Raw genomic sequence first — 23,570 nt, 5'->3', positions numbered from 1 at the left:
AATGGTTGGTTGAGCTGTTCTCTGCAGAATAAAACACAGTTCAGATTGCACATAAACAATTTGTACTTGCACTGGGAAATACAGGCTTGAACAGGAAGAGGCAGGGGATGAAGCCCAAAGCAGCAGGAGGAGTCACTTTAACCATTTAGTGTCCATTCTCCAAGCTGCAGGACCTTCATCCCCATGGTGCCTGTGCCTGTGCCCCCCCAATCTACGGATGAGAAATGAGGTTTAAGTCCTCTATGTGCCATGTTTAGCTCATGACAAAAACAAAGAACAGTATAGTGTGTTTTATGAATTTTCATATACTAGTCTAGTTGTTGACATGTTACAAGATTAAAAGTACTACTAAGGAGTAAATGCAGCAGATTTATATTAAAAATTAAACAGTCCAACTTGAAGGAAAACTATACCCCCAAAAATTAATACTTAAAGCAATACTGACATGTTTTTATAAAAATCATAGGAACGTGTCAGTATCAAGTAAATGCTGCACCCGTAATCATTCCCTGCAAAGCCTGCCCCAGCCCCGCAAACCTGTGTGCAGCAGACCGGCTGACACCACTAACAGAACTTCCGTGACGCTGGGCTGGAGCGATCCTTCCATAAGCTGAATTCCGGTTTTCATTCGTAATCAGCCTATTGAAGGATCGCGGGAACGATTACGGGTGCAGCATTTACTTTATACATTTACTTGATACTGACATGTTCCTATGATTTTTATAGGAACGTGTCAGTATCGCTTTAAGCAACAGACAGTTTAAATTATATTAAGAATCTTACCAAATGAATATATATTTAAGTAAATATTGCCCTTTTATATCTCTTGCCTTGAACCATCATTTCGTGATGGTCTGTGTGCTGCCTCAGAGATCACCTGACCAAAAATACTACAACTCTAACTAACAGGAAGAAGTGTGGAAGCAAAAGAAAAAAACTCAGTCTGTCTGTTAATTGGCTCATGTGACCTAACCAGTATAGTATGTTTGTGTGCACTGTGAATCATACAATCCCAGGGGGCGGCCCTTATTTTTTAAAATGGCAGTTTTCCATTTATGATTACCCAATGGTACATACTTCTAAAAAAGTACATGGTTTATTTACATGAAGCAGGGTTTTACATATGAGCTGTTTTGTGCAATATATTTTTAGAGAGACATACATTGTTTGAGGGGTATAGTTTTCCTTTAAAGGCCAGGGAAAGGTAGAATTCACTGGGAGATACTTTTCCTCAGCACTGCAGTCCATATTGTTGCATCTGCTGTGCTGCACTGGGTAAATGCATGTGCAGAATAGAAATTAAAAAAACAAACACCCTCCAGATCATTTTCCTTTAAAGGAAAAATCCTATTTTATCACATCAGTCAAGCAAAATGAACTTTAATTACACTATATAAATTATTTGAATCTTGTTTCCTTCAGTCTGGGAATTCATAATTATAGCAAGCAGGCAGGTGCCATTTTGTGCACACTGTTATTAAGGCAATCCTTGCATCATCTCAGAATCTTGTTTGTGCACCAGAATGGGGGACCTGATGTCCATCCTCATGCACTGGTTACACCATTAAATGGTAAAGAGAACGGGGGAATGTGTGGAGAGCAGTGACATCTAGGAAGTGCTGAATGGAAAGTAAAAGTAATGGTCTGCCCTGCCTTTATGCCTAAGGCATAGAGGAGGGGCAAACAATATTTGATTGACAGCTGAGATTTTTAAATGAGCTCACCACAGCTATGAATGCTTTAATAAAAATTGGATTTCATGTTAAATTTGAAAAGGACTTTTTTTTTATACAGCTGTGTGTGTCTGGGTGACAGGTCCACTTTAAAGGAGAACTACCCCCCCCCCCCCAAGGGAAAGCTCCTCCACTACCATTTATTGGCCCCACTTCTCTGTTTTCTTGCCACAAAAAAAATTGTCCCTTAGTGTCAAGTGGACTTATTCATGCAGAGTAGCACCATCTTTTTTTCCACTAATGGACTATATGGGGAGAAGGTGGGGGGGGGGGGGCAATGAAGGGTAGTGAATGGGAGCTCTCTTTAGGGGGGTTTAGTTCTTCAAAAACCTCTAATACTACTCATGAGTTTTATTCTTACCACTGGGAAGCGTCTTCCAAGTAAATATCGGGTACAGCAGTCATGCATTCCAGTGCATTTGGACCATTCAAAGGGGCAGAAATATATTCAATTTCTCTTTCTTCAGAATCTGCTAAAACATTCAATATGTTATTTGACAGATTAATATCAAAGCGGCAAACAATAGTGAAGACAACAGTGCAAATGTATTTCTGGCAAAGGAGACAAAGTTGAATACACTGCCCTGCAGTTTTGAACCAGAAGTGAAATCATTTTAAATACACAAAGAAGAAGAAATTAAGACGAATTTCCATTGCTTATTACATAAAACAGTTTATAATTAAATAAATCCTTACTGCTAAAATGTATTTATAAAGTACCATATTCGGCAACCATACACAGGATAGTGAACGAGAGACATGCAGAGTAAGTAAAAGGAGGACATTGCCCCAAGGCAGCAGGGTTAGTGGTCTCTAAGCCAGTCACAAGTTTTAAAATAGCGCTTGATGTTATGCATTCTACAGAATGAACGAAGAGTGTTAGCACACAATACCTATGAACTCCTCTTGCATTTCTGTGAGTGCCAGCTCTGCAGGTTTTTCTGTTAACTGACCATCTTCCATTTGATGATGTACCTCATTAACTTGAGGTTGTGAATTGGTTGTTCCACTGATTTCATCATTTTCCAAATCCTCTGGTGTTGGAGCATCATGATACTCTAAGGAAGCCTGTTCTGATCTTACAGATATGTTGCTGATCTCTTTGCTGACCTCCATTTCATCTTGGCTTTCTTCCTGGATTCCAGAAGATGATGCATCGATTTCGTCAAGTTTCTTAACAGGAGTGTTTTGTGTGAATGAGGCAACCTTTCCTTTTACTGACCACACTGCATCTGGGGAAGATCTTAGTACAGGAGATATTGCCAAAAGATTCCCCTCTGATGAATGGGCCTATTACACAAAAGAATACATATACTTTACATAATCTATTTTACACAAGTACAAGTAAACAGGATTTGAGGGAATTATATTAAAGGAGACATACTGTGCAAAAAACAAGAATGTGCTTTATACCTTTTTAAATACAGAAAGAGTGTGCTTTAAAAAAAAAAAAAAAAGTAGTGTTTTGTCATGATTTATTGTCCCACCCATCTGTTGCACTTCCTGCTGCCTATTTTCCCAGGCTATGCAGGGAAGCCATTGGCACTCAGCACACTGCACTGTAGGATAGGAACCATTGAGCAGTGTGGCTGACCTGATAGGAAACTGAAGAAGGACTTTGCCTCTGACTGCTATGCTGTGATTGACTATTCTTCTGTGCTTCTGACGGACAGTAAGGACACACCCACCAGTCATTTGAAACAAGGACAGGGGCTGTAGCAGATCTATAGAGAACTCCCAACAATGGGGCCACTTTTTAAAGTCTAATATTTTTATCCCAAAATAAAACCAACATCATATAGTTTACATTATTGCCTACAAGATTGGAGGGGTCATTATTCCTATATGCTTCCTTTAATGAAGGGAGAAATACATTTTTAAAATATACCACATTGATAAGGTGGGCTTCTGGATATCTTAATAGTATCAATGGTGTGTTCCACTCATCAAACTCAAACAGGAAAGTGTAGCTTTAACATTTTATTAAAAGCAATACTAAGAATGTTAAAGGGAAAAAAATACCCCCCCCCTTTCTGACATGAGCTAATTCGGTTGAGCTTATGCAGAAAATGTAACACTAACTGAACTACCAGAAATAAATTTATATTTTTTAAATTACACACACACACACACACACACACACACACACACACACACACACACACACACACACACACACACACACACACACACACACACACACACACACACACACACACACACACACACACACACACACACACACACACACACACACACACACACACACACACACACACACACACACACACACACACACACACACACACACACACTCCACAGACACTCCACAGATTGAAAAGAAACCATGATATTTGCTCTTCTCAGAGGCACCAGTAGCCTGTCCATTATTTTAGGCTGACAGTGATGTAACCTCTCCCTTACCATGTCCCATTGTAAAGTGATTGATTCTGGAACTTGAACTCCCTCTGTTTTCCAGGGAATCTGTACTCTACCCACTGTGCAGCAGGAAATGCAAGTGCCAGAATCAATCACTTGACAATAGAACAAGTTAAAGGAAAGCTCCAAGACAGTTTATTGCCAATAGATTAGCCACAATAGTGCAAGCTAGAATGCTATATTTATTCTGCAGAATGCTTTACCATACCTGAGTAAACAGCTCTAGACACTGTCTCTGTTTAGGAAAGAAGCTGTCATATAACCTTGGTGTGACATCACTTCCTGCTTGAGTCTCTCCCTGCTCACTTACAGCTATGAGCTCAGATTACAGCAGGGATAGGAGGAGGGAGGGGGAGAGGAGCAAACTGAGCATGCTCAAGCCCTGCCCTGGAGGTTTCAGCTAAAAACAGGAAGTCTGATACAGAAGCCAATGTGTACACAATAGAAAGAAAGAAATGTGGTGTTTCTTTTGACAGAGGACTCAGAGCAGCATTACTCTGAGGGTTTACTGGTGTATTTATATAGGCCTTTCTGATAAAGCTTATTTAATTTTAGCCTTTCCTTCTCTCCTTTAAGGTAATGAGATTGTATTACACTGTCAGCCTAAGTATGTTGGAAATAGTTTGTCAGAGTTACATGGTTTCTTTTCAATCGGTGTAATCAGGTATACATGGGTTCCAACGCTATACAAGTTGCAAGCCAGTGCACGTTTGAGGGCGTGAGGGGAAAAAGGGGAACAATTTGGTACATTTGACATGTTTCTTGGTGTCAAAACTTTGAGACAATATTGTGTCCCTGTTGTCTGCTTTGCTTAACTTGCATAGTAAGCCTGGTCATATACGGGCAGATTAAGGTATCTATTGGCGGTCTTAAAAATCATGGGCCAGAGCCCACATCGGCACAATGATGTGGTTCTTTCTAGGCGGATCTGCATAGGCCCAAATATGACCTGGTTGTTGGCCTGGGGCCCAAACAATAGGATCAGCCCAATTTGCCTGTGAATATAGGTGGTCGAATTGGGCAAAGAACTGCCTTACTTGGCAATCTCACTAAACACACGGATCTAATGTGTATGGCCAGCTTGAACATATGAAATAAATATGTATTAATCATCAGAATTTAGAGCTTCTATAAACCATGGGAAGCAAGGTTTAAAATACTAGGTATGAGAAACATAAAGGCTAAATTACACCTGTATGTTTACAAAAATCAAAATGCTTTACATAGCAAACTAGTCAAAACTAATGGCTAATTAGTTGCTATGGGTAACTGCCCAAAAAAGTAAGCCACACAGTGTAGATTTCAACCAGAGGCTTTTGCATGCACAATTTGAAAAGTGTACATACACCTTTTTACACCTGTATCATAATTATTGCCTTAAAGTGGAAAGTGTAACTAACATAAGCACTGTTAACACCATGTATTTAATTAATTTTGGTTTTTCATTTTAGCATTATTATTGTATTTTTGTGTTATACAAGGCTGTTAATTGCATCTTTGTACCCTAAACAGGTCACTGCACAACTAGACTAGAGAAAGATTTTTTTACTTTGTTTTTTTTTCTCCTTTAGCATTAGCCGAGTTGTTTTTTATTATTTGTCTTTCCTTTAAAATTCAGGGTCTATACAAGTCACAGTTTCATAACCAAATGCATATTCTGTATGAAACGGTTCAAAAGACCCCTTCTAAATTTCTTGATATGTTTTTGTATATTAAAAGATTTTTTTTTTCTTGGTTATGATCTCTCTTATTACAGAAGATTTAGAAAGCTTAGGTTATTCACCCAAGGAAATATTCTTAGACAATGCAGACAGGGCCCCCTAGCAGACTTCGCACCACGGTAGCGAGTAAGAAAATGGTGTATGGAGTGGGGCCTGCATGGCCTGCCCCCAGCTTGTTAAGTTACTGATAGCATAGGTTAAAGGGGTTGTTCACCTTTGAGACAACTTAGCATGATGTAATATGTATGTGGCAATATTACAAAGCATTTGTTTTTAGATGGGTCAGTGACTCCCATTTAAAAGCTGGACAATCAGGAGGCAAATTGAAAAGCTATAAAAAAAATAACGAAGACCAATTAAAAAGTTGCTTAGAATGGGCCACTATTACTAAAACCTACTTAAAGTTAACTTAAACAGGGGTAAAATACTATTAAGTGCTCTATACAGGACTATAAACTGAATACCTCTCATAAAACAGAACATTTGTTGCCAGGAAATGTTTTATTTGCATGCTCTGGATAAACAGATTAACTTTAAATGTAATAAAAAAAAAAAAAAAAAAGCTTTCTAATGTTTTCCTTTAAAGTGCCCGGAACAGCCTCTTGTGCAAGTTACTGAAAACACAGTTCTAAAGAAAAAAAGCACTAGTCAACAGGTTTAGTTGTCACACAGAAAAATACAGCAAGTACACAGGTTCAACACTATGAACAACGACAAAAAAACAACTTACTGCTTTTGCATGTCTGGTAAAAGATAATTCCATGAAAGAGATTTTTGTTTCTTTGGGGCGCAAGGGAGGAGTTAGAGATCTCCCAGGCGATACAGAAGGTGAGACCAATGGTGTAGTGCGCACACTAGATCTTAAAATTGACTGAGGAGTGATACTAGTATATCCAGATGAAGCAGTGTTGGCAGCCAAGGCCTTCGCTTTCTGAAAGTAAATTATAAATCAGAATTAGGAAGATAACATTTGTCAAAATTGGTATATTGTGCCAAAAACCATCCATGAACCAAGACTGTCCAGTCTTAACACCCCCACCACACAGGACAAAGTGCCATTTGAACCAGTGTTAGCCATGGTTGCCTTCCAATGTTTTAGTGGCCCTATCAGTTTAAACAGTCAGGAAACTGGCAGAAAGTGATCAAGCCATTAAAAGCCTCAGGCTGTAAAACAAGTTCATATAGCTGTAGTGTTAGTGGTGTGAGATACAGTTGATTTGAAAGTAAATTTGGCTCACTAGGCAAGGCAATGCTCTCTCTAACTCCTTTTAAGCAGCACGTGCAAAAATGATCTTTTAAACCTTTTTTTTTGTAAAAGCAGCCATCCTAGAATTTGGGCAAGGGGGAGAAGGACAAAGTTAAAAACGGTCCTTCTTAGGCTAGTGCCGTACAGATGCTGAAATTGGCTTGCTGAAATATGCAGGCCGAAAATCAAACTCTACTCCTGAGGAAACCTGGAACCATTTTGTTGGCTCGGGAGCTGGTACCAGGGTCGGACTGGGGGGCCCGGGCCCACCGGGACTGCTGTCCAGGGCCCACTCCGCTCCCCTACTGTGACGCGCCGCTCGTGGCACCACACGCATCAGCGAACAGCGCCCCCCTTGGCGGGCATGCACAGATGGCGGTCTGGCCCAGTCCGACCCTGCCTGGTACACGTGGCTGCAAGCGTTTTGGGACAGCAGAACACTTGGATATGCTCTGTGTACCACTGCCCTAAAACAGTGGTCCCCAACCAGTGGCTCAAAAGCAACATGTTGCTCACCAACCCCATGGATGTTGCTCCCAGTGGCCTCAAAGCAGGTACTTATTTTTGAATTTCAGGCAGTTTTTATTTGCATAAAAACCAGGTGTACCAACAAACAGAATATTCTGTAGGCTGCTAGTCCACATAGGACAACAAAATAGCCAATCATATCCTTTATTTGGCACCTAAGGAAGTGTTTTCATTATTATGTTGCTCCCCAACTTTTTTTTACATTTATATGTGGCTCACGGTTGAAAAATGTTGGGGGGGGGGGGTGCTGTCCTAAGTGTTCAAAATGCATAGCAAGCATTTGAAGTGGCAGAGGTGTTGGTATAGGATCCTTATCCCTTATCAGGAAACTTGATATCCAGAAAGATCCGAATTACGGAATGGCTGTCTCCCATAGACTCCATTTTATCCAAATAATCCAAATTTTTAAAAATGATTTCCCTTTTCTCTGTAATAATAAAACAGTAGCTTGTACTTGATCCCAACTAAGATATAATTAATTCTTATTGGAAGCAAAACCAGCCTATTGGGTTTGTTTGATGTTTAAATGAATTTCTAGCAGATTTAAGGCATGAAGACCCAAATTACGGAAAGATCCGTTATCCGGAAAACCCCAGGTCCAGAGCATTCTGGATAACAGGTCCCATATCTGTACTACCAAACAAATACTAACATGGTAATCGGTCAAACCTGGGCCAAGGAAGGAACTAAATGCTGCACAACGTAATTTTCCCAAATGTCATTATAGAAATCCAACACCTAGGGGCAATTTTATCAAAATTTGAGATTAGCGTTAACCATCGAAAGATTCACCTACTTGCTATCCCTTCCTATGGGATTTTTAGAAGTGTATTGATCTGTGGGTGAGTAGAGTTCACAATTTGATCAATACGCTTCTAAAAATCCCATAGGAATAATTAGTTAACCACAGAAAGACTCAGAAAGACCCAGTTTCTAATCTCACATTAAGATAAATCCACCCCTGCTTAGAGCTTGCACTGTAAGCAACATTTTTATATCTTCACATTATTCAGAGAGTATTATATGTAAACAATCACTCAATATAGGAACTAAATAACTAATTAAGAAGTGCTTGCTTTACTGCAAGCCACAAACAAACCCAGTAAATGAAACGAGGTGGAGAAAAATAAGGATTAGTCAAATACTGTATAATAGGTATAGCTTGCTTGACATTACTTACCCTGACGACTAGAGGCGTCTCCAGCAAACTGAATTCAGAAGCTTTGGCAAAGCTTCTCATATGAGCAATTCTCCTTAAACTTGAATGCAAAGGACTCGAAGTCTTCAGTAGGGGAGATTTATGGGGTGTTTGATTGTTGTCAGTGTCTGAGGATGTCAGTGGAGTAGGTTCCATTAGTACAGGATGAACAACAGAGTCCAACAGCCTGTCAGACAAAACACATGCATAATGTTAATGGGCATGCTGAAATGAAAACATACAAATATAGTTTTGATCAGAATATAACTTAAAATGATTAGTTGTCTTATAAAGTCAAGAAAAAAATATTCTCAAAGAATAGAAAAGGTTAAAACGAAGTAAACTTTATCAGAAAGGTCCAGATAAATACAACCATAAACACTCACAGTAATGCTGCTCTCTGTGAAAAGAGTCTAGCGTAAGCAAATAGAGAGAACTTCTATGGCAGTTTACTCAGGTATGGTAGAACATTATTGTGGGTAATCTATTGGTAATAAAATGCATCACAAGCTTTCCTTCTCCTTTAAAGAGATTCCCCAAAGTCCTTGCTTAATGACAAATCTTAGACAGCTATGTAATATGTTAGAAGTAAACACAAAGCCTACCTGGACACCCTACGAGATTTGTTTATAGGGGTTCCAAAGAAAGCATCAGGCACATCTATGTCTTGAAGAGGGGGGGCTGTTGGTTCCTCACTAACCATGCTAACAGAGAAACAAAATTAACATGTTAACATTAGATAAACATACCTCTATTTAAATTAAGATGTATTTAAATTAACACTATTTATTTACCACAAGAATCCACAATATTGTAAGTTAGCAAGGAGTTCCATGACCATGTAAAAACATGAGGCCGAAAGCCGAGTAGTAATATGCTCTATGTATGAGGTAGTGATGTATCCTTAGGTCCCTACAGCTGAGGGAGACCGAAAGTGGAGAGGCGAGCGGCTCCTCCCATTCCTCATCCTTTATGGGCCCAAATCATCTTCCCACTTCCCCTTAAGAGTATCTAGTGGTTTGTTGAAGAGTGTTGTGTGGAGACCCGAATATAGCTTGGATATAAGGCCTTTTGTAGAGCCTTGCTCTAAATAGTCAGCCAGGCTATATTGAGCAAACTGAATTGTTTGCAGACTGTTCTGTGCAGTCAGTCTTTTTATTTGGGTATATTGCAGCCACTGATGCGTGGGCAATTAGTAGTTACCCCTCAACAATTTGAAGAGTAACAATGGGCTCTCTTGCCACAAATCCCCAATTGTGAGGATCCCACACCTTTCCCATACAGGGTTCCTGCCCAGTCTAGCTATACCTGGGAAGAACATATTACCCCACAGGGGGGTCTGGGGAAGCAATTTGTTAACCATTGCAAGTTGTGTAGTTTACCCCAGATCAAGCGCATATAGAGCATGACTTGGTTTTGGTATGCAGACACTTGAAGTTTCTTAACGAGTAGCCATTGAAAGGGGGTTGCAGTGGCGCCTACCAGTAGCTTGTGGAGTTGGTACAGTGACTGGTGCATCGTTTCCTCAACCCAAGCAGTCAAGTGACTTGGCTGCGCTGCCATGTAGTAAAAAAAAATATTTGGGAAGGACAGCCCCCTGAAATTTGTCTCTGGTTAGCGTGTTCAGGCTTAGACAGGGGCGTGAACCTGCCCAAACCAAATGCCTGTGTCCAGCTTAGTTAAAAAGGATTTTTTAATCAGTATAGGGGATTGAAGGAGAACGTAGGTCAATTTTGGCAGAAGAATCATTTTTATAAATTGTATTCATCCCATCTGGTTTAACAGTAGAGAATCTCATGCTTAAATTTTTTCGGTTACAGTGGCCATCAGTGCTAGTCCATTTGCATTATAAAATTCAGAAATGGACAACTTAATCACTACTCCCAAGTAGGTGAAATGGTTTACCACTGGGAAGATTGTAGATTTAGAGACACTAGTAACCAGTCACGATAGGTGTGCAAATCTGGTTGTCAATTCAACAAGGCTATGTAAGGAGGGCACCAGTTCCCCAAATATATCAGGGTGTCATCAGGGTACAACTGTATGCAACTCTCTCTGTCCCCAAATCGCCACCCTGTAAAATCTGGAAGCTGTCTGATTGCTTGAGCAAATGGCTCCATAGCAAAGGTGAAAAGGAGAAGGGACAGAGGGCAGCCCTGCCTCATGCCTCTTTTGAGCGTGAACTATTTGGAGCCAGAGCCATTTGTTAGTATAGTAGCCTTAGGGGAGAAGTACACGAGTTGTACCAATTTGCGATAGCAGGGGCCAAAATTAAAGCGTTCTAGGACGGACCACAAATATCGCCATTTGACTGTCTCAAATGCTTTAGTTATGTCCCAGGCAGCAACTGCTCTCTGGCCATTATGGTCATGTTTAGTTGCCAAGTTCAAGTTATTGGCAAAAATGTAGAATAAGAAAGGTCATCCTCACGATATTAAGAGGATCAAACAGGCTTCAAACCAGGCAAAGCAACTGCCCCAATACTGCTTTGAGCCTTTGTTTCAGGACTGCCCCATAGTTGAACCTTCCGCGCGTTCAGGAAACACCACAAATCTAATGTTATTTCTCCTCAGCCTGTTCTCCAGGTCGTTCCCTTTGTGGCAATCGACAAGGGCGTTATGTATGTCCTGCACCGGTCTGGCTACAGGTCTCACGTTCGCGCAGTTTTTGTATATCCTGTCTGATAATGGACAGATCGATTTTTATCTCCTCTTTCCTGGTGTTTACAATGCTGATACATGCCTCTTTTGAGGTGCGGATCTCTTGGAGAATGTATTGCAGAGTCGGCCCTGGTGGGGCAGGTGAAGCTGGCGGAGAGGTAGACTCCCGAGGTGTGTGCGCTGTGGACTTGCCGCCATTTTGTTCTGTGTTCTGCCTCGTGTATTTTTCAAGCCTGGTTGCTGCTTCTGAGGTGCACTTCGTTTTGCCCCATACTCGTTCTCTGTAGAAGAGGGTCCCACTTAATACTCTGTGGGTCCATAGTTATGTCAGTATGGTGATGTAAAGTCAGGATTTTGCGCCTGAGTATTAGAGCGATCAGAAAGTGCATCGGCTACAAGCCATGCCCCCCCATCATGACACTTTTTACCCAGCATGATAAATAGTAATGATACAATCACACTGATCTTACCTTTGATAAGGCGAATATTCCTCCCTTTTTTCATTTGCAGTAGAAACTTCTTTTATTTTTGACAGAACATTGCAAATAAAATTTGCTTTAGTTATTATACTTCCAGGAGCAGCTTGCTTCGCAGTAGTTGATAAAGGCTTTGGTCTAGCAACTTAAAATAAAAAAGGTATGTTAATGATACCTTACCAAGAAAAATCAGGGTATTATATTGGACTATGGTTATTAGGAGACAAAAGCATACCTTCTCTCCACACAAGTGATGGTAACGAGTAGGGTTTGGCCCTTTCACTTGCAAGAGTTCGCTGGACTCTTGGCAATATCTTTCCATACTGATCCAGAATAGCATTTCTTGCCCCAGATCTCTCACGCAAACGCCGGTCACAATCATTCTGCTCCAAAGAAGGAGGAAGCAGTGGTTACATTTTATTTAAAAAAAAAAAAAATCATATTAAAAGATAACTAAATAAAAACAAGTGTACAAATAATTACCAAGTGGTTGGTTTTCAATGACTGGTTTAGCTGCAAGGCTGATATATAATTGGCGCGTTGTAGGTGGTGCACCAATAGCAGCTCCTGATTTTGGACACCGGTAGTCTGCAAGAACTTGTGCAAATAGCCCTACAAAGATTTTACAGAAAATAGCCTTTCAGATGAGCTACACAACAGACTGCGACATTTAGTCATAAATTTCTAATTACCTACCTGTTCAAAATCTGTAAATGTTAGCTTGAGTAATTCTTCAATAAGCCCCATTTCTTGACACATTTCATACATGTGTTTGAGCAGTTCTTCTACATTCAGCCGACTAGAGTGCAGTCTCTGCAAGTTCCATGCCTCTAAAATAGATCTGTAAACATATCAAAATGTGACCAAATAACAATTTTTGTCTCATCAGTCCAAAGCACTTTGTTCCAAAATGACTGTGGCTTGTCTAAATGAGCTTTTGCATTCAACAAGTGACTGTTTGTGGCGTGAGTGCCATACAGATGTTCTTTGTGCAAATTGCACTGAATTGATGTACAGATACACCATCTGCAGAAAGATGTTCTTGCAGGCCTTTGGAGGGGATATTTGGTTTGTCTGTAACTATAGTCACAATCCTCCGCATATGCCGCTTCTGTATTTTTCTTGGCCTGCCAGACCTGGGTTTTACAGCAACTGTGCCTGTGGCCTTCCATTTCCTGTTTACATTCAATACAGTTGAAACTGACAGTTTAAACTTCAGAAAGCTTTTTGTAGCCTTCCCCTAAACCATGCTACTGAACAATCTTTGTTTTCAGATCTTTTGAGTTGCTTTGAGGATCCCATGCCGTCACTCTTCAGAGGAGAATCAAACAGAAACACAAGTTGCAATTGGCCACCTTAAATACCTTTTCTCATGATTGGACACACCTGCCTATGGAGTTTAAGCCTTAAAGAGGTTGTTCACCTTCAAACAACTAGTTTTCCTATAAATCACCAGAAATAATGACTTTTTTCAATGACTTTCTATTTTCTATGCGTCACTGGTTTTCTAATATTCAAGTGTAAAGTGTAATTTTTCAACTTCTAAAGCAGCTTTGGGGGGGGGGGGGTCTCCGACCCGGTCAACTGTTCTAAATTAATACATTTCTTATCTTTGTCCCTGCTGAGCGGAATCCCTGGGTTTTATTACAGGCAGAGGTTAGAATTGATACAATAATAGCCAAAACTCCAGAGATGCTGCTGAGAAATGGATCAACTAATTGTTGCAAAATTGTAACAGTTTAGAGCCTGCACCTCAATTGCTGAGCTGCCAGACTCAAACAGCAGAGACACGACATTAAAATTTGAACAAGATTTTGGAAAAACAGTAAAAAATAAATAATGGAAAGTAATTGAAAAAAATGTCTATCTCTGGGGAACAATCTGAAAACAACTGAATGGAGAAGTGTTTGGAAGGTGAACAACCCCTTTTAACAAGCTAATCCAACCAATTTGGAGTCACCAGTAATCTGTTTTGAGCAGTTACATGCATACAAAAAATTACAAGGGTACCCACATTTTTACACAGCCAGTTTTTCACATTTGATTTAATTACATATAACTGAATACTGTTTCACTAAAAATCTTTGTTCAGAAAACACCCCAGTAATGAGATGTTCCTGGGAAATGAAAGACATACCACTGTTATCTTTTTTGTTGAAAGTGGAGTAAATTATTATGCAGGTTGAAAGGGGTTCCCAAACTTTTTCATATTACTCTAAATAAGGAAAGTTGGACGGAGTTCCAATACAGGCTGAAAAGGCCTATTGGCACGAGAAAAAAAAAACCATTAAGCACTTTTTTTTTGGTAGGCTTAGAGAAGCAGACCTCCTTCCTTCCCCAGCTCTGTTTATCTGCACTGAAAAGTGCAGCTTTTGCTTGTATGCAGGCACACAGAGCTGAGGTTGTCCCTAAAATGCCAGCATTCATGTATTTGGGATGGCCTGCACCCAAATGGAAGAAGCTACACTTTACAGTGCAGAACAATGGAGTAGATCAGTCTCTCTCAAACTGCAAAAAAAAAAAAACAACACAGGAGCAGCAGAGCCAATGCTCCATGTGCCCTCAAACTATGGACTGAAGTCTAACTGCTAGGAGAGAAGTCACGGTGATGGAATATGCCGATTGGTTAACGAAAGTCAGACAGCCAGTAGGCTTACACAAAGCTCCAAACTACATAACATATAAATGGAAGCAGATAAAAATAAAACAAGTTAAAAATACACATTAGGCAGAGGAAGATTAAGGTATTGTGGGCTTTAAGGACAGAGACAGACGAGAAGATTCGGGGAGATAAGTCGGCCAGCGACAAATCGCCTCTTCTTTGGGCGTCTAATCTCCCCAAACTGCTTTCCCGCCAGCGGGATGGCACTTGTGAGGCAACTTCGGAAACAAAGCACTTAAGAGTGCCATCCTGCCGGCCATTTCGATTCTAAGCGGCGGGGAAGCAGTTTGGAGGGATTAGTCGCCTGAAGAAGTAGCGATATGTTGCTGGGCGACACGTCTCTTCACGTCTGTCTGCCCTTAAAGATATGGAATTCCAAGTATGTAGAGATTACATGCAGTAGCTAAAGTGCTTTGCCTTAAGGAACTATCTTGAAATATTTAACATTCCTTACCTGTTTGCAAGCAGCACAGTCATATGCAATTTAACCTCTTTGCTGGTGGTTGCTACAGGCTTCATCACTTGTAAATACCTGAGGGCCTGTCTCGAATCTCCATGGCACAACAAATTTTCAATGATTTGAGAGTGCTGCCATGACATAACTCGACTTGATGCTGGATTAAGTATACAGTCAACAGAGTTCTAAGGAAAACACAAAAAAAAAATAAAAATAAAAGTTACCCAACAGATGTGACCTTCTAAATCTAAGTTGCTTTCCATGCTACATGCACAAGGAAGCTGCCCAGATGTGCAAATATTAGCATTTAGCAAAATGTTATCTAAACCTGCATCTGTACTAAATCTACTTATAAAGCAAAATCTTCAAAAATGATACCACTTGAGATAGAACCAAACTACTCATGTGCTCATGTCTGAGAAGATATTTTTTAAACGAATAAAAAAATTTAATCAATACAACTATCAAAAATAAATAAATACAAAAAAGAAAAGAACTTGCATTCAAATAACTAGTTGCAGATTTTTACCTGGTAATCATTGTGATCCAGAAGCCAAAACCCTTGAATTAGTTTTATAAGACTGCCAGGAACCGAAAAAGCTGTTGGAAAGGACTCAATTGAAGAGTCTGGTTTATCCGGAAAAGAATACATAATATCCAGAAGAAAATATATGGTCTGATAAGTCACACAGTTAAGGTTAACTGGTACAGAATCAGACATCGCCAATCATTAATCTTAAATTTGCAGACTAGCAGGTAATTTTGAGACCAATGTGTTAGCCTTCAGTATTTGTCAACTAGTAAAGCAGAATAATACAGTAACAACTATCAACAGCTACGGCTTAAGGCAAAACAGAAGTAACTATGGCAAACAGCAAGTAAAAGTAGCACTGAAACCATATCCACCATAAGAATTCTATTGAAACAGCTTATTAGTACAGGTATGCAACCAGATATCTGGAAAATAGTTATCCAAATAGCTCCGAATTATGGAAAGGCCATCTTCCATAGATGCCATTTTATCCAAATAATTATTTTCTCTGTAATAATACATTACCTTGTACTCAATCCAAACAGATATAATGATATGAATATATGTTCATCAAGTATCATAATGCACTGGGTGCTGTAACTAAAACGCTTTCCTTACAGCATCAAATTAAAGATATATTTAGCGCCTCATTAAATCATCGCTTAGATCAGGTTGAAAGGATACGATCGCATGCTTGCTCATTTCATCTGCATTTTCAAGAAGGTACACATCAAGAAGTGCCTGTTAGAAAAAAAAATATAAAGCTGGTTGTACATTACACAATATAGGGTACTCTAATGTTGTGCACCCTAACATTGCTTACCTTATAACCCAGGCTAGTGATCCTATTAACAGAAAACTGCACTGGCCTAGCGTATTTCTGTGCAAGTAGCAGAGAGCACCTCGCGTTTCTTCTGTTGTCAGAAGCAGACTCATACACAGTAGAGTCTAACAGTCAGTACATTGCTTAAAGTTTGGCTTTTTACTCTACTTGGCATGCATGTTTGGCATGAAGAAAAGAGGATGCAGAAGACGATTGTTTCATTGTGCTCCGCTAGAAATAGCCTGGGCCGTTGCGTGCTCCGCTAGAAATAGCCTGGGCCGTTGCAGTTTTCTGAGAGCAGACACACCAGCTAGGGCAATCATGGAAGTGAATACATCAGGGGTGCCTAACATTTTGCACCTCCAGTAATTATAGCTTCCATTCTCCTTTAATAAAAGTTATGTGGACTATGATCTCCACAGGGTACATAGCCAAAGTTCTAAGAACCAGAGTGCTAACAAATAAAAATTCAAGGCAAGGACTGCCAGATTCAAGAGACAAGCAGTCAAGCAAAACTGCAATGTTCTCCTAGTCAAAAAACACCTGATTAAGAGTACCGAGTAAAACATAAGCTTTATCTACACTTTACCTTTCTGCAATTTATTCCCTTTAAAACATTCAAGGAAAAGAAGTCAGTTCACATTTAAGTGATGTTTAATTCTTACATGTAAATTAGCAGGTGGGTATTTTCCTGTGCCATTATCATCTCTGCTCCAGAGCTGCTGAATTCGATCTCCAAACTGATTTATCAGTCCATCAATCATCAAAGAACTAGTGTCCCACTTTCCTCTGTTCACCAAGAGACATATTTAAAATTGTAGAAGTTTGAGTAAATAAATGGTTTAATTATGGTATAAGTATCACAATCACAAAAAAACATTAAAGGGAGTCCTCGAGTTACATACAACTTACAAACGGAGGCTATTACAGCAACATACTGTTGTTTGCTTCACCTTTATTAACATTTAACTTTAATAAACCACCTGCCCCAATCTCCTCTTTCATGTGTACTGCAGAGCACAGAAAGGTAAAAATAAAAACTATGTTAAGAGAAACATCTAAGTTGCATTTAATAAGAAAATGTATGTTTCAACTTACATACAAATTTAACTCAAGAACAAACATACAGACCCTAACTCGTACATAACTTGGGGACTGCCTGTATATAACAGAGGTAAATGGCAGCTCACTAGAGTCCCATTAAATAAATTTACTAAAGCATCCCCTTCTAACTACAATATATGTTCTCTACCTTGCCAATCGTTCCAGCTTTTTTCGCTGATCCGAGTAGTACTGCTGAATAACTTGGTAATTGTAGAATGGTCTAGTTAACTGCACGGTTTCATCTATGAAACAAAAGGGAAAGTACAATAAATTAAACTAAATGTATTCATTATTAGTAATTACAGCAATAAAGAAAACAAAAGTGTACAATTGAAACACATGCAATTAAAAGGGTTTGCAAAGCAATATTGATGTATGATAATCATTTATTGCAAATTTTGATTAAAAATATCCTTTGCAGTACCACTTTAATCAGATTAGTTCAGTGGATAAGACAGCGAGTATTAAAATGTAATAACATTTGAATAGAAAAATCTCCTCAAAACAGCAGACTTTTCAGTTCATCTAGGAAAGGTAAACACTTCTTACAAGAGAACATTAGAGGAAGGAAAATTCATATTCTGAAAGACTGGGATTTTAATGAAAATTTGGCAACCCTGGCTTCTATAGAGATTTAATGGGTCCCTCCCTTCTAACCTTCTGTCAACATAATATCTACGGTCCCCCCTCTATCTCTCACTATGTAGCGTCATCCCCCTGACCAAATACCAGCTATGATACCCAATACCAGTACTTCAAGTATGTTTGACCATTTCTTATTTCCCTGTTTAGTTTTACACTTTATTTTGGGTTTATTGTGTTTCTGTTTATATTGACAAAACCAATCTGTCTAATTGCATTTCCGTTCTGGAGACTACTTATATAAGATTTTACAAGCTTCACATTTACAGTCTTCTTGTGTACCTATCTGGAGTCTGCTCCCCTTGCTCTTAATGTGCTCTAAAGCTTACTACGACAAGCTAGGGGTTACCCTTGGCACTCAACAAGCACCAGTTTGAATGATATGTATTTTTGCAGTATGGAACTACCATTTGAACAGCTGGGAAACCCCCAGTCACGCGATTTTGCTATCACTGTTAATTGTATGGACCTAATGGATGCATTACATCTTTCTTGAACTATGTACACTAACGATTTTCTATGCTTGTTTATACTCTGCAACTATTTTACTGTATGAAAAGTCTCAAATAAAAATATTAAAAAAAAAAAAAAATGGGATTTTGACATAAATTATACATCACCTGAGGAATCTGGCAACATTCCAGAGCGACAAAACCAGAGTACAACAGATGCATACAGTGTCAATAGCCTGGTTACAGATTGTTTGTTTGTGAGGTCTACTGCTCCTGTCAGGGTAAAAGGAGAGAAAAATAATGTGCTTTACAACTTTGTCAATCTAAAAGTGAACAGAAGTGTTTCCATACAGCTCTGAATCAGCAGTTTCATTGAGATTGTGGACAGCACAACGCTTCTGAAAAAGGGAAGCCATCAACATCTTTTCACTCAGACACTCGTTTGTAATAATATTATGACAGGAAATCCCTTACAGGACACTGCCAACATAACCACCTTATTATATTTCCTGTTAATAATTTACACAAGTTCAATGCTGAATTATTTTTAGATTTAGAGAAATTTAAACATTTACCTAAGGATTATACTGTGAGTTTGTCCTCCCTGTTAACCTAAGCTCTAGTGAAAACAAATCTATTTGGGGAGGACACAGGTGGGCCAGCAGGCAAACTTCTATGACAGCCATCAGGCAGAAAACAGCAGCAATATTCTGCCTGATGGCAGTACTGGGCAAACTTTTTTTTGCCTTACTCCTTTTCCAACAGAGCTCTATGGTAAATTAGTTAATTACAATAATCTGCAGTGGTGACCAGCAGACCTCTACCTGAAATACCAGAGGGTTCGAGTCTCTCTCTTTGGGAAATGGTGATAAAACAGAGGGATGTTTTGTACATTGTCAATTTCCACCTGATGTAATCTGGTATAAATGACCCATGTGCACAAGACCTCAAGTTTAAGTCTCTTATCCACTGCAATGCTCAATACACATACCTTGTTGAGTTACTTCTTTTGCTTGTGCAATAAAACAGTTCAAGACTGCTGTTAGATTGCTAAAATACAAATGACACTGCTGAAGGGACTGGAGGGTATGTGGGTCAATAAAGTTACAGGATCCATCAAAAAGGCGAAAACCTGCAAAAGAAAGGGGAAAAAAAATCAGCACACGCAAGCGACACTAAATTATGGTCCAACTGAAAATACCCAAAGCAATAAGATGTTACTGTGTAGTAAACGTATCCCAAACTTATTTTTCTAAAGATATCAACTAGGGATGCACCAAATGCAGGATTTAGTTCTGAATATGGCAGATTGACTGGACCGAATTCTTTTTTTTTGTCCAGTGCAGGGTTCTTTGTTACTGTTCCTTACCATAATTTGCATATGCAGAATAAGGTGCCGAATAAGATTCAGATTTGGTTCAGGATTTGGCCGAACCCTTCAAGAATGATTCGTGATTTAACCAAATCCCAAAATAATGGATTTGATGAACTGGATTGCAAGACAAATTTTAAAGACGGAAAATATGTTTGGCACCCCCAAAGAACCCAATTCCATTTTTCCTTCGGTTGGTGGCCTTTTTAGTAACAATTGCACTGCCCAGAGGGGAAAAAAGGTAACAGCACTGTGTTGCCATATTTCTTTGCCAGGTGTTGCCAAATTTCTTTGCCAGGTGTCCCTTGTCATAAATAGACTCATGCGGACAGCATGCAGTTTTCAGGTTTAGCTATATTGCACAAGTCTGCATTTGGACCACATGGGTGTCAAAATAAAATTACTTACAAAGTCTGTCAAACTCTTGTTTGGTAAGTGTCACTTTTTTCCATGTCCACTCTAGTACAAAGCGTAGGTTTGCTGCAGATCTTGGTTGTTCTTTTAAAAAGATGCAAAACAAAACAAAAAACATAACGGGGTTTAAATATACATTCATGATAATTGATTTCAAGTTTCAAAAAACAAACAAAAAAAAGCAGCACTAAAAATAAAGAACATAGAAATGTTACCTTCTGCAGTCCAGCGTTTGATACAACTGGTCAAAAGGCCCAGGGAGCTTGTTTCGACTGCAGCTGCTAATATAGCTTGCAATTGTTCTTCCTAAAATATGCAAACTCAAATTAAGTATTGTACTCCAATTCCCACAGCTTCATATTCTAATTCTGGGTATACATGTGGTTATGCACCAAACAGTAGCTCTGGGGCCCACTCATCTACACAGTCCACTGACTGCAAAAACAATTAAGTTCTTTGATTTTGTGGGGCTAGCAGAACATTAAATGGCCACTCAAATTTTCCAGGAGAAAAGAGATAAACATGTATTTCCATGTACTATTATACAAACCCAGGAAACAGTCACTTTTCTGAATAATGCACTTTTTACAGAAATGATTTAATGGCCATAACACCAGTAATGTCACAAATTGTCTTGCCATGCAACTAGTTTACAAGTCTTTCCAAGCTTTTAAAAAATAAATGAAAATAACTATTCAGCTGTTCCATAAACCTATGAGGAAAAACTAAGATATACCAGGTATTTAATGAATTGGTGACTGTTCAAGGTTCATGAGTGATTCTGACCGATTCCAGTAGAAGAGCAACAGATTGGGGAAGGGTAAAAGGAGATTTTGTGTACTCACCATTAAATCTTTCTCTTCAGTCACTTGGGGGACACAGGAGACAGTGGGGTATAGTTAATGGCACTAGGAGGCAGGACACAACAGAATAAAAATGTGACTCCACCTCTGCCGGCTATACCCCCAGCAGTAAGTGGAGCCAAATTCAGTTTGTACCAAAGTAGTACTAAGTAGGTAATAACAGTCGTAACAGTAATAGCAGTAAAAAACTTGAACATACTGGCTATATATAGAACCATGTCAGACGGACAGAGAGGGAAGTACCGTGTCCCCCAAGCGACTGAAGAGAAAGAGATTTAACGGTGAGTACTCCTTTTCTCCATGTTGTCTTGGGGGACACAGGAGACCGTGGTAACGTACCAAAGCTGTCCCCTAGCCTCAGGACGGGTAAGAAGCCACGGCAGCCTGGAGAACCTTCCTGCCCAAGCGTGCGTCAGATGCCGCAAAAGTATAAGTGATAAAATTTTGTGATGATGCCTGATTTCTGAAAGCCCGGACGTACTCATCCTGCTGGTGGAGTGGGCTTTGATTGACAGGTGGAGCTTGACCCTGCGCTGTGTATGATTTTTGTATGGCTTGTTTTATCTATCTGGAGATAGAAGATTTAGCTGCTGGCATACACAGTCGAGGTCCAGAAGGGAGGACGAATAGGGCGTCCAATTTTCTGAGATCCTGAACACTGTGTAGAATTGGAGAGCTCTGACTGGGTCGAGGGTATGCAGTGCCACCTCCCTTGGGTTGGAAGGCAAAGGGCAGAATGTTGGAATGGTGATCTCTTGATTTAAGTGGAGGGCTGAAACCACCTTAGGTAAGAAAGATGGTAAGGTGCTGAGGACCTCTCTGTCTTGGTGGAAGATGAGGAAGGGTGACTTGCATGATAGGGCAGTGAGTTCCGAGACACGCCTGGCCGAAGCTATCGCCAGGAGGAACACAGTCTTCAAAGTAATCCACTGGATTGGGATAGAGGCCATAGGCTCAAAGGGTGGTTTTTGTAACGCTGTTAGTACCAGGGTCAGATCCAATGTGGGTGCTGGTGGGTGAACTGGGGGAGCTACATGGGCTACCACTTGGAGGAACGTCTTGATGTCTGGGAGGAATGCCAGTCTCTTTTGGAAGAATACGGAAAGGGCTGAAATCTGTGACTTTAGGGAACCTAGGGAGAGACCCGAGGCTAGCCCCTCTTGGAGTATTCGAATAGATTTGGTACAGAGAGTACCTCGAAGTTTTTTTGATGACGTAGGCACTCGTCTCGATATGTAGACCACACCCTGTGGTAGGGATACTGGTTTCCTTGCTGCCCGCATAGTGCGTATTACTGCATCCGAGAAGCCCTTTTTCTTTAGGATTTTGTTCTCAAGAGCCAGGCAGTCAAGCTTAGATGTGCTGGGTTGGGATGACGTATTGGCCCTTGTAGCAGCAGGTCTAGACGAGGGGGTAGAGTCTAGGGTTCTGCTATGGAGGTCTGTGTACCAGGTGCGTCAAGGCCACTTTGGAGCTATGAGGATTAATGTTGTCTGTTCCCTCTGTAACTTTGACTGTTCTGGGAATCAGATGAAGGGGAGGGAAGGCGTAGGCCGAAGTTCCAGGGAGCTTTGAGAGCGTCTGCTTCCAGTGCTATTGGGTCTCGGTAGCAAGCAAAGAATGCTGGCACCTTTCAATTTTTTCTTGTTGCCATGAGATCGACCTCTGGCATGTCCCATTGGTAGGTTATCTCTATGAAGGTCTCCTTGTTTAGTGACCATTTTCACGGATCTAGCGTTTGACTAGGTTTTCTGCCCATTGAAGTATGAGGCTGGCTTCGCTTTGGGCTCCTCTGCTTCTTGTGCCACATTGATGATCGATGTAAGCCACTGCAGTGGCGTTGTCTGACTGTATCTTTACTGCTTGGCCTGACAGGTCTTGTTGCCAATGAAGCAGGCCCAGCCAAATTGCTCTGAACAGGTTGATTAGAAGAGTTTGTTCTCTTGGGACTACCTGCCCTGTGATGAATGTCCCTCTAGAACGCTCCACATCCGAACAGGCTGGCATCCGTTGTCAGGAGACGCCTAGGCGTTTTCCTGTGGAGAGGTGGTGTGGGTTTGACCACCACAGAAGAGATGTTTGAGTCTTTCTTGATAGACGGATCTCTTGTAGTAGTGACTTTAGCTTCCAGGCAGTCAGGATGTTCCACTGCAAATCTCTGAGGTGATGCTGGGCAAAGGGAACTGCTTCTATGGTTGACACCATGACCCCTAGAACCTTCATGCAGCGTCTGGCTGAATGAGTTTGT

At 40.2% G+C, this 23,570-nt stretch overlaps 1 protein-coding gene across 3 annotated transcripts in view; it reads right to left on the bottom strand.

The window, feature by feature from the left end:
• The window catches only part of ahctf1.L (AT-hook containing transcription factor 1 L homeolog), a 71,621-nt gene that overhangs the window by 12,157 nt on the left and 35,894 nt on the right, over positions 1-23,570 (bottom strand). For 2 of the 3 annotated variants that reach the window (XM_041562094.1, NM_001087730.1), the window contains 18 exon segments: positions 20,675-20,765; positions 20,454-20,543; positions 19,665-19,805; positions 18,842-18,946; positions 17,728-17,821; positions 17,141-17,264; positions 16,337-16,393; positions 15,650-15,796; positions 15,118-15,305; positions 12,698-12,842; positions 12,485-12,613; positions 12,237-12,384; positions 11,996-12,146; positions 9,471-9,569; positions 8,848-9,052; positions 6,624-6,824; positions 2,627-3,023; positions 2,095-2,203 (listed from right to left, as the gene is read on the bottom strand). In XM_041562094.1, coding sequence (XP_041418028.1) covers positions 2,095-2,203; positions 2,627-3,023; positions 6,624-6,824; positions 8,848-9,052; positions 9,471-9,569; positions 11,996-12,146; positions 12,237-12,384; positions 12,485-12,613; positions 12,698-12,842; positions 15,118-15,305; positions 15,650-15,796; positions 16,337-16,393; positions 17,141-17,264; positions 17,728-17,821; positions 18,842-18,946; positions 19,665-19,805; positions 20,454-20,543; positions 20,675-20,765 — 2,621 coding nt within the window. 3 annotated transcript variants of the gene reach the window in all.

The sequence above is a fragment of the Xenopus laevis genome, chromosome 5L (genome assembly GCF_017654675.1).
Source record: "Xenopus laevis strain J_2021 chromosome 5L, Xenopus_laevis_v10.1, whole genome shotgun sequence".
NCBI lineage: Eukaryota > Metazoa > Chordata > Amphibia > Anura > Pipidae > Xenopus > Xenopus laevis.
Note: the sequence above shows the minus strand (reverse complement) of the source record. Positions and strands in the feature narration are given on the sequence as shown.